General features: G+C 44.5%; 2 protein-coding genes across 5 annotated transcripts in view; one reads left to right on the top strand and one right to left on the bottom strand.

Annotated features, from left to right (window-relative positions):
- Window positions 1–1,080: 1,080 nt before the first annotated feature.
- Window positions 1,081–8,966, bottom strand: RBM12B (RNA binding motif protein 12B). Of its 2 annotated transcripts, XM_042785745.1 has the most exons (3): window positions 8,872–8,966; window positions 5,907–5,952; window positions 1,081–5,189 (listed from the first exon to the last, which is right to left on the bottom strand). In XM_042785745.1, the coding sequence occupies exon 3, from the start codon at window positions 5,159–5,161 to the stop codon at window positions 3,062–3,064; it is 2,100 nt and encodes a 699-aa protein (XP_042641679.1). In that variant the 5' UTR covers window positions 5,162–5,189; window positions 5,907–5,952; window positions 8,872–8,966; the 3' UTR covers window positions 1,081–3,061. The 2 variants fall into 2 exon arrangements, with proteins under 2 accessions (XP_042641679.1, XP_042641680.1); XM_042785746.1 differs by lacking the exon at window positions 5,907–5,952 and having other exon boundaries at window positions 8,872–8,958.
- A 1,424-nt stretch (window positions 8,967–10,390) lies between these two features.
- Window positions 10,391–11,242, top strand: part of TMEM67 (transmembrane protein 67) — a 34,118-nt gene continuing 33,266 nt past the window's right edge. For all 3 annotated transcript variants that reach the window (XM_032987918.2, XM_032987917.2, XM_032987916.2), the window contains exon 1: window positions 10,391–10,596. In XM_032987918.2, coding sequence (XP_032843809.2) covers window positions 10,398–10,596 — 199 coding nt within the window. In that variant the 5' untranslated portion in view covers window positions 10,391–10,397. The remainder of the gene's footprint in view (window positions 10,597–11,242) is intronic.

Raw genomic sequence — 11,242 nt, 5'->3', positions numbered from 1 at the left:
GATTAGAGTATTGACTGGCTATATTTTATATCCAGACCACAAACTACAGCATTTCATTTGTTCTTTTACTATATAGATAGTACTTAGAGGTACTTAAAGGAAGAGCAATTAATTCAAGCCATATTATTACAGACTGTCTCTGATTTGTTCTTTATACTGAAAGTACAGTGCCTCCAAACCATTAAACATCAAAAGTTACAAAACCCTAGTATCAGGAAATGCTGTCGCCACACCATGCACCTGTACCACCTATTCTGGCAGAATCAGAGTAATATGCCTATATATACTCTTAGACATCCGAGTTGGAGGGAAAAAAACAAAACACCAACCAAAATATACTAGCAACATATCAGCTACAAACTGAGAATCAACTGTCTTACTCAGCACCTTATTATTTAACTGATGAACTGGCATTCCTTCCCAATTTCCATATGCTTCAGATCCCGTGTGTACTTTGAAGTACAGCTTTTGTCTTCACAGACCTTTAAAAAAAACACCACTTTTTTGGCCTATCAATCAGACATTTCAGATTAACATAGAGTAGTTATTAACTCTGATTTGGCTTTAAGACAAATTAGCTATAGGTCAAACAGAAAACATTTTGAAATGCCTTATTATGACCTCAGCCATTGTAAGTTTTATGACTTTTTATGTATTCAATAGAAGGGGAAAGTTTACCATCCCAAAAATTAATGGTATCTTATAAAAATTACTGTTAATTTTGAGAACTGATAATGATTTTTCTAAAAAATAATCTCACACTTAACCAGCCAGAAACCCACTAAAATACCCTATCTTTCCAGCCTCCAAATCCTTTTTTCATTATAAGAATTCATGTCTGTTTACAACACTACTCTAGAAGCATGTTAAAAAGTTTACCAATTTATTTTCAGTGTTTGAATTCTCCTGTTGTGTAGTCACTAGAAAAACTTTAAAACCAACAAATCCTCTAACACTGATTAACTGGAGAAGTTAGTTGCATTCACATTTACAACACAGCTAGTAATGCAGAGGCAAGAATTAGTAGTAAATATGATGTTACATTACAAAAATAATCACAATGAAGTTTTCAACAGCATGATCAGTTCAGACAAGTTTATTTTGAGGATTCTCAGAACACATCTTTATTTTCCTTGCAAAGTCTTCCAGCTCCTTGATCTCTGTTATAGCAGCTATGAAATAAAACACCAATTTGTTGGGTTTTATTTTAATTCCATTTAAATTCAGAATGCTTCTGAAGCTAATTCCTACCAGACAGCAAAAAAAAGGTATGCAAGTTTAAGAATTTGAAAATTTGGCCACATTTCTTTGCTCAGAGGAATCTACATATACAGACTTAAGATTATCATTCCCATTCAGAATGCTTTTCTCCTATCACTTAAAAGAGGGTAAATAATACGCAGAAGAAATAAAGCTACACTAGCCTTTGAAAAATTAAGAGACCAGAACAAATTTCTCTTGTTTATTTCTACTTAAAAAGTTCACATGGAAGTTTAATAACAATGAGAACTTTACATAAACTATGTAGTTAAGGTTTGACCTCCAGTGAGGGCAATTAGTCACTGGACTGGGCTGCCCGGGAGGCTGTGGAGTGTCTATCCTTGGCACTATTAAAAATCCAGGGGACAAGGCTCTGAATAACCTGTTCTAGTGACACTGCTTTGAGAAGTGGGTTGGACTAGACACCTCCAGGTCCCTTCTAACTTCAACTACTCTATGATTTTTTGGTATTGCCTGAGCAAAAGTTAAAACAAGTTTTCATCACAGAATTGCAACTTTGTTGTCTTAGTCTGAGAGGGGATTAAAACTTCCTAGAGATTCTTGAGTACTCCAGTTGCAATGCCAACAAAGACTTTATCCACATAACCAAAAGCTTCCTACCAAGCCTGAATGTTGAAGATGCAGTTTTTCCTCAAAACAGGCTAGCTTTTATTTCTTCCTGCAAGTTAAATACGCTGGTACCAAACCAGTCAAAGCATTCTAAATACTGACATAAGCATTTATTTTCTCACTTAAGAAAGTAAGATAGTTGGTTGTCAGCTTGGTTGCTAGTGACAGGTGTTTGTTCAAACTAATCAGTGATTGACCTGGAATGCTCCACACATCATTAACAAGTTAATATCCATATTACGAACATGTGGCCATAAAACAAAGGCCACTCCGAAAGCTCAGACTGAAGTCAGAATTCTTGATCTAATTCCAGCATTCATCTTCTGCTTCAAGGTACTACAGTGAGTGAAGAAAACAAGAAAGCCTATCCAACTGATTAATACAGATTTTGCAGTCTTGTAAACTACCTATTTATTGCTGTGTTGACAAACCATAATGGTTCACTGTTTCCAGAGGAAGAAGCCAGCACCATTCTCACCAAGATCCATGTATGCTGAGCGTTAATAGCCGAGATCATTAACTATGTAAGTTTTAAATATAAGACACACATTTAACGGCAATTTCCTTTTTATTTAAAAAAAGATGCAAAGCAAGCTAATGTGAACAGAAGCTTTCTTCTTCTTTTAATAGGAATGCCTACAAACACATGAAACCCAACAAAACCTGAACAGTTTACACAAAAAAAAAAAAAATCATTAATTTTTTAATTTTACTAAGCTAACCTCAGTAAGAAGTGTTATTTACTAATGCAGGTAGCACTGAAGTTCTTCTATTTGAACCGTTTGTGTGGTCAAATCAACCAGCACTTACATTTGTATTTGATGCAAAGTCATGGGACATGGAATTAAAGCAAACTAAAAAAAAAAATAATAGTAATAAAAAAAAAACAACCCGAAGTATTACAACTCCATGCCTTTATACCTTGATGTAAGACATTCAGTGTCCTCCAGAATTTCTGGGCTCTTCTCTGCCACAAGAAGTAGGCACAATACAGTTCTCGTATCTTAACCATACAGACATTTCAACCAAGATCTAGGCAACTGAACTAGGTATTATTTACAACCGTTGATGGAAACTGTTTCTTCTGCATCTTCCAGTAACTTAAAAAGTGAAAATAGCTGTCAATACTGTCAAATCTAGAATGTTTTATTCTAGAGCATCTTTTCCTCCTTTACAGCAAGCTCAACTTAACTTTCCGTGGACCAATTGGCCTATCATTCAGTTCATTAATAGCAGCCATAGCTTCCTCATAGTTTGTCATAGCAACGATGGCATCACCCGAAGGTAATCCTTGTTCATTGTACTGTACAGAAACCGACTCTGGTATCACTCTGTAGCCATAAAAAAAATCCAGAATCTCATTAGGAGTAGCTTTAAAAGGTAAATTTTTCAATCTAATAGGAACAACACGTTCAGAACCGCCACTGAAATTTGGATCTGGCATAAATCTTCCTTCAGGAAAGCTTCCCATTTTATTATTCCCAAACTCCATTCTGCCAAAAGGTTCACTGTCACCACCAAAATCCATGAGGGGTGGTGGACCTCTAAAATCCTTAGGAGGGCACATGAAGTCCTCAGGGGGGTGCCTAAATTCAGAAGGATGCCTAAAGTTCCCAGGGGGACCAAATGAATGCATGGGTGGTCCTTGTGGTGGCCCAGATGGTGAACCAGCTGGACGGGAAAGCTCACCCCTGTCATACGGATGTGAATGACCCTGCATTTCATTTGGTGCAGACAATGGGACAGTTACACCAAACTTCTGCATCTGCTCTTCAGATATAAGTCTTATTAGTACCTCCGTTCCCAAAAATCTTCGGCGATTTAAATTTTCTGCTTTCATGGCTTGTTCTTCAGATTTAAACTTCACTAATGCTTCTCCCAGCCCAACTCCTTTGTCATCATAGAGCAAGTAAATGTCATCTTCATCAATATCAAATCTTGCAAAGAACTTTTGCACTTCAATTTTTGACACATCAAATGGAAAATTCCTGACATAAACACAAATCTTAGGGCCAGAATGACCTTCCCGATAACTTTTTTCTGGTATGGCCTGTCCAGGATGATCTCTGTCCTGTGATCTCTTCCTCTCACAAGAGTCAATTATTTTCAACATTGACTTTCTTGAAACTGGAAAAATGTAAACAGGACGCGTGAGAAGAACCTTTCTATGACATTCCAAAGCAGCCTGATAATCTCTCTCACTCCTTAACATCACAAAGGCATCTCTAGTCCTCCTCTGATGCTTATCCGTTAGAAGCTTTATTTGTTTGCTGCATATATCCAGATCAGGGAAAAAAGCTCTCAGATCTCTCTTCTCCACATTAATTGATAGATTTCTTAAGTGTATGTAATATTCCTGGTTGGGAGATGAACGAGATCGTGTTCTCTGTCTCCTTGGTGATCTTGAATGAGAATGTTTCCTTGAATGCATGTAGCCTGAGCTTCTTGGAGAACGATCTTCACACAAAAAGTGATCGATTTCATTTGGCATGTCCACCCTCCCACCATATTCAATCCACCGTTCCTCTGTAGATGGGCTAATTTCTATAAACCTCTGACCCATGTACTGTCTGTGACGTTTAAGTCCTTCTAAGGCATCACCAGGCGTAGCAAATTTTACCAAACAATCACCATTGTTTAAACCATTGCGATGCTTTATCAGAATCACTCCATCCACATGTATCCCAGAAAGGAAAGCACGTACTTCATCTTCAGTTGCAGAGTAAGGTATACCACGCAGAAATAAGTAAAGATCATCTGGGTTAAATGGATGCAAATCCTTTCTTGACTGATAGCTTGATTTAGGTATACCTATATCACCATGTCTTGTGCCATTGGTATGGAAACCAGCCTCCGGATGATTTGGTGGACCATAACCAGGTTTACTTATTCCTTTTGGAAAAGGCGTGACTAAATGTGGAATGTCTCCAACACCTGATGCACCAGAACCATTAGTACCTGTTCTTCTAGAACCAGACATAGTTTCTCGTCCCCCACGGTCAAATCGTTTCCGGCTCATCTCTATGGTATTCTGCATTTCTGCCTTGCTGCTGAGAAAGAGCTCTATGCGTGAGTCCTTGATAAACCCTCCTGAACAGCTCATGGCACGCCGTGCATCTTCATCTGTTGCAAATATAATAAAAGCCTCCCCAATCTCTCCTCCAATAATATGCACACCTCCATCAGGAATATTCAATCCCAAGAAGAAACGACGAATATCTGCAGGACCCGCAACAACAGGAAGCCCCTGTAAACGGATGACTACAGCCATGCTGAGCTCAACCCACAGCAAAAATCACCTGCAGACAAAAAGGTACACATGATAGCACGTCTTTAGTACTCAGCTATTACAGTATCTTAACACTTAAGAAGCTAGAGCCTTTTTAATGAATGTCCTTGTCTCAATCTAGAGAAAAGGTATCAAAACACCCACAAGTTCACAAGAACAAGATTAAAACAAGATTCACTGGAAGTTGATTAGTCAGAACAATTAGCTACTCCACCAGCACACGTGCACAAGTCTATCAATACTTCCTATCCTAAGGGCAACAAAATCCACCTAAGTCACTCCTCACCATCCACGATACCTAAAGAACACCTAAAGTCTTTCACGGCACAGTTACTGTATGCCAGAGACCTCTGCCCAGTCCTAAGGAACAAAAAAAAAATCCTGTTTGCTTTTGAACAGGACACTTGTGATCATAACACAGAAAGTACTAGATGATAAAAGGAGAAAGGAAAAAGGATAACTACGTCACTGGAAAATGAAGTAATTCACCAACAGGGATGACTGCTTTGACAGGGTGTTCTACCCAGTGATCAGTTCTGTTCAGTAACGTATGTTTTCTCAGTGTTCAAAACTGTTGTCTTTCATGTAGTCAGAGCACTAACTGCAGCAGCCACATGCACTCAGGAGAGCATATCCTACTTCCCAGCCACAAGTCTGTGAGAAAAAAAGGCCATGTATGATCTTGTCACAATACTCAGTGAGAAGCGTCAAGCTTTTGGCAGCTTACCTGTTTCTGCTTTGAAGACCTGATAAATTCTGTAAAATCAACTTAACTGTGGAAAGAAAATGAAACATAATTAATGGCTAATATCTGTACTTCGCTTTACATACTGTGCTACACTGCTGCAGCTCATCCATAGTAGTGGCTAGTATTAAAGCCAAGCATGTAATGAACCCACAATCTGGGATACTACGAAGAACTCCTTCCATGTTCCAAGATGCTATGCACTGCATCTTTGTGTTTCCATTTTAGAAGCAAAAGAAATTAAAAATTTAAGTTGACTTCTGGAAATGGTGAAAACACGATGAGATTACTTGGTCATCAATTGTGTGTGCAACACTGAACTGTTGAAATGAAACAGACTGACAGTATATCGAGGGAAAAACTCTCAATTCTTTTGAGTCCTTGAAAGATGCGTAAGTCCATCTCAAGGTTACAGGATATGTCCATTCTTCTGAAATCCACCTGCTTTCAAAGTTCACAAGAATATGCTACTCACCACTCCAGAACTGCGCTTAATGTACACAGTGAAGACGATCAAATGAAAGAGCAAAAATATCCAACACGGAGAAACTTCAGGGAGTACTTCATTTTACAAAGCAAACTTCAGTGTTTTCCCTGTATGTTTACTACCTTTCAAACATAAGAATCACTTTACTACACTGACTCAAACATACCCTGATTCTCAACAGCATCTAACATAACACTACACAGCACAGTCCTCTCAGAACAAACACAAGCTTCTGTAGCAAATTACTACATCCCTTTTAAAAAAAAAAAAAGCCCAACGCTCCAATAACAACTGTTTGAGAATATCCCTTGTACAAACCCCTTGCTCACTAACAAATGTAAAGCACTAGATCCTGATGCCAAGTTAACTATTGATAACAGTAACTATCACTCCACCTGAGCTTAGCAAAACAGGAGCACAGCCCAAATTCTGTAACTAATGGATTCTATGTCACTTCTACATCAGCGCTTTGTAAACACAACTGAAAACAACTGCCTATTTAGTAACTTCACTAAAGATCATCTGTTCTCTGTATTTTTGTGGTGGCTTGACCCTGGCCAGCAGCCAAGCCTCCACACAGCTGATCATTCACTCCTCATCCCCACCAGCGGGATGGGGAAGAACACATGAAGAACAAAGTCAAGAAAACTTGTGGGTCAAGATAAAGACAGCTTAATCACTGAAAAGTGAAACAAAGGAGATTGCTCACCATCTCCCACAGGCTGACTGATGTCCAGCCTGCCTCAGACTAACAACCACCTTGAAAGCTAATAAAAAAACACCCCAAAAAAAACGGAACTATCAAACAAAAGCCTTCTTCCTCTACCTCAGTTTTTGTTGCTGAGCATGGTGTTACACGGCATGGAATATCCCTCTGGTCAGTCTGGGTCAGCTGTCCCGGCTGTGTCTCCTCCCAGCTTCTTGCCTACTCCCAGCATACACACTGGGGTGGCAGAGTGGGGAAAAAAGAGAAAGCCTTGACACTGTGCAAGCGCTGTTCAGCCATAGCCAAAACACTGATGTGTTGTCAATACTTTTAGCCATAAATCCAAAACACAGAACCACACCGGCTGCTATGAAGAAGGTTAACTCCATCCCAGCCAGACCCAGTACACTTTATCTTCCCAACAGATGTGATGGCAATGCCAAAAAGCAAGGAGAATTCAAAGCAGAATTTTCTTATAGGAACTTCATGGCTTGTAAAATCAAATCCGCTGCCCTGCTACTTCATGATGTATTTAATCTGTAGTATTTCTGAATTTCACAACTCTGCATTCTTATCCCAACTTTTAAACAGCATTCAGAACAGATCTCCTCAGTACTTCTTCGGTGATAAACGGCAAGTTCTCCACGATGTACCATGGATACAACATACAACCTTCAGTGATGAAAACTAGACACAGTGATTCCAAATCAGAAGGTGATATTTAAGAAGTCCACAAACAGAAATGCAAGTTCAAATAATAAGCTTTTACTGACTGCATATTAAACAATCAAGCATTGGCAAAAAGTGTAGACAAGCCATCCAACAATTTGAAGTGAATGACCAAAAAGAGTGACTTTTGGGATGAAAGTGCCACACAAAACTAAGACCAATTAATTGAGCAAGGCCTTCAGAGAGCAAGGGTTTTGACAATAAAAATTGAAAACTTCATGCCACCAATTTAAAAGCACAGAAATGTGCACACCGTTTTAAGAAATTTTGTGATTGAACTAAGTAGAAAACAGTACTATATCTATACCTGCAGTCTCAGCAAATTCCAACCATCATTAAAACTTCACTATAAAAAAAAAAATGTAAATATTGTTGAAAACTAAGCTTGCGCTAGACTAATGTTTTTACTACAACGTTGAGATGTTACATAGTCTGCGTGCAGTGAGTATGCAAGCTAGAAAGAACATCCACAGAAATACTCTAACGATAACCTAGACAAGAATGAGAATAACTGATGGATCAAGGGACGATTTCCTATTCTATTCTTCTTCAAAATAAGCCTCAGCAGTCGAAGCAAGCTGTTGCTAATGTCAGTTTTGGCACCGCTAAAGGAAGATGCGAGAGGGCTCTGCAGCCGGGCCCGCGGCACGGCCGGCTGGAGCGCGGGGCCGCCTCCGAGCACCGCGCCGGGCACGGGCGGCGCAGCACGGGGACCGGGGGGGGGGGGGGGGGGGTGTCTGGGGAAAGCCACCCCGCGCCACACGCGCTCCGGCCCGCCACAGGCCCCTTGTGATGCGACCCCCCGGAGAAGCCACGGCACCGGGCTGAAGGGAGGCACCGGGGAGGGGGCGGAGGAGTGATAGGCAGCCAGGCAGTATAAGAAGACCGCGGCCCGGGGAACGGCCGCGCAGCGGTTCCGCGAGGGTTGGGCTGCCGAGAACCGGCTCAGGGCGCGAACCCCGCGCCCCTCGGTTACACGCAGCGCTTCAGGAAAACGGGCGCTCGCCCTCACGCCAGCCACCCACCGGACACACCACCAGGACAAGCTCCACGCCGAACCCCACTCCCCGCCGCTCCGGGTACAGCACGGCCAAGATGGCGCCCTCCGACGTACCCACCCCCCCACCCCAACTCCGCTCCGCGGCGGGGCCGGACTGCGCCTGCGCGAGCCCCGCCCCTTCGCCCCCGCAGCGGAACCCGCACGAGTCCTTCCGGCCCCCAGCGCACCACCAAGCACCGCCTTCGTTACCCATGGCTGCGCATGCGCGCCCATTTGGCGCGTAGAGTTGGGGGGGGCTGCTCTGATAGTGGGGGGTGTGTGTGCTCGGCCCAGGGTGGGTCCCCATGGCAGCCAGCTATTCCAAACCGGGGTTCGCGGAGGGGACAGAGCCCCTTGGCTCACCGCTGCTTTGGCGCGTTAAACGCGCACTTCGGTCTCTCGGTGCCGTTTGTTCCAGTGACTGCGCAGCTGAGGGAGAGGGGGAGGGAGGGAGACAGGCAAGCTCGGTGGGGCGCAGCACTGGCTGGCGCCGGAGCCTGGGGGTGCCTCAGGCACCAAGTGGGAGGTTTGCACCCAGTGCTGCTCTTCCGGCGGCTACGGACGTGGTTTCTAACCCAACTCCGGGCTGTCTCAGGTCTTGGGGTTTGGGAGGAAAGGCAGGCAGGGACAGAGCCGGGGAAGAGGAGGGAAGGTGTAAGGCTGTGAACAGGGGCGAGCCAGGCTACTTAGGTTGTGCAGGCAGGATAGTTATTCTAGCGATTACCCCACCTGCCTCTCCCTGTCTCTTATGTATTCTCCCCTGTATTTAGGCTCGTTCTGTACCTCTCTGTGCTATTTTTTTTTTACAGCCATCTATTATTTATGGTAGATTCACCTAGTAACTCTGCCTTTAAAAACTTGTTAATTCCTCAGAGGAAATCTGATGAGGAATAAAGTGTTTGGTGCGATAAGCATATAAGCTTCCAAGCAACGCTAACACAGAGAATCACGATAATTGGGCAGTTAACACAGGGGAAAGGGACAGTGAAGAATAATTAAAATCTGGGACCTGAGGTGCCCTGCAAAATTTTGGTAACGTTTGTGGGGATGTGAACAAAGGGACGCTGGCGGGTGGAGAAGGTGATGGGCAGTACCTCTGGCTGTGCATCCGCGCCGCTCGGCATGCGGTGTGTTCGCCCTGCTACCAGTTTCCTCTCAGGGAGAAATAATACACACACACGTTACCTCTGTGTTATTATATACATTGCGTAAGTTCGAGAGATGAGGCACCGGAAAGCGCAAACCAGACCTCTCTTTGGGTTGTTTCTTCCCGCTGATCTCAACCAGCCCCATGTTCTGAAGGTAAACAGAATCCTCCTAACTCCACGGGCTGCCTCCCTGCTGCCCCACGGGCCTCTCCCAGCTTCCCTTTCCCTCCGTAGCCGATATCCCAAATCCTTCCCCCGGGGGCTCGTACCAGCCCCGCCCCCGAACGCTTTGCGTCCCGGGGCGGGCCCTTCGCGGTTGCCGTACGGGAGGCGGCCGGCCCCTGCGGGCGGGCCGCGGGTGGCCATGGCGACGCCGCCGCGGCGCCGGGGCCCGGCTGCGCTGCTGCTGCTGCTACTGGCGGCGGCGGCGGCCGCGCTGCCGCCCGCCCGCGGCTTCTCCCTCCCGCTGCGGCGGCCCGCCGACTGCGGCCGCGCCCACTACTTCGATATCTCCCGCCTGGCCTGCGGGCCCTGCGGAGCCCACCAGCGACAGGGCGCCGGCGGTGAGTGGGCCGGCCCCGCCGCGCTGCGGGGGGCGGGGGGGGGGAAAGGAGGGGCTGCCCGGCGGCCGGGGCTTGGAGCGGGTGGGGGGGGCTGAATTCCGCCCCCGCCAGGCAGCGGGGGATCCGAAACCTGAGCTCAGGTTCTGGGGGTGAAACAGCAGGCCTCGGGGGGAAGTCTGAAAAGACAGCGAAAACGGGCCAGGATTCCGCGAAGGCCTAAGTGGCCGCGGCACGAGTTTGATACCTGTGCCTGAGATGACATCGCGGAGGGTTGTGTCCAGACCTCGTTATTACCATCATTCTTTCCTCGGGCATTTGTGTGGTTGTAGGTGTTCGCATTTTCATCAGTAAAGTTCCATAGGGCCACGAATTCATGTTCTCGAATGCTTCGGTAACTTGAAACTACTTGTCAAAACTTGCATGTCTGAGGTGTTGAGTATCTGAGGTCGTCAGGCTGTGCGCACACTAATCCAAGACCCATGTGGGAACTTGAAGCATACACAACACACCTTGACAGTACTAAATGAAAAATACAGATGGTAGTTCGTTTTCTTTAGGAGATACGATGGTATGATAATGGCCATCTTTTATAAATACACAATCCAAGAGAAGTGAGGTTTCAGTGTTTTGTGTATAGAAACAAATT

This window comes from Tyto alba, unplaced genomic scaffold (assembly GCF_018691265.1).
Source record: "Tyto alba isolate M040663 unplaced genomic scaffold, T.alba_DEE_v4.0 Super-Scaffold_9, whole genome shotgun sequence".
Taxonomy (NCBI): domain Eukaryota; kingdom Metazoa; phylum Chordata; class Aves; order Strigiformes; family Tytonidae; genus Tyto; species Tyto alba.
This window is presented reverse-complemented; position numbering and strand designations above follow the sequence as displayed.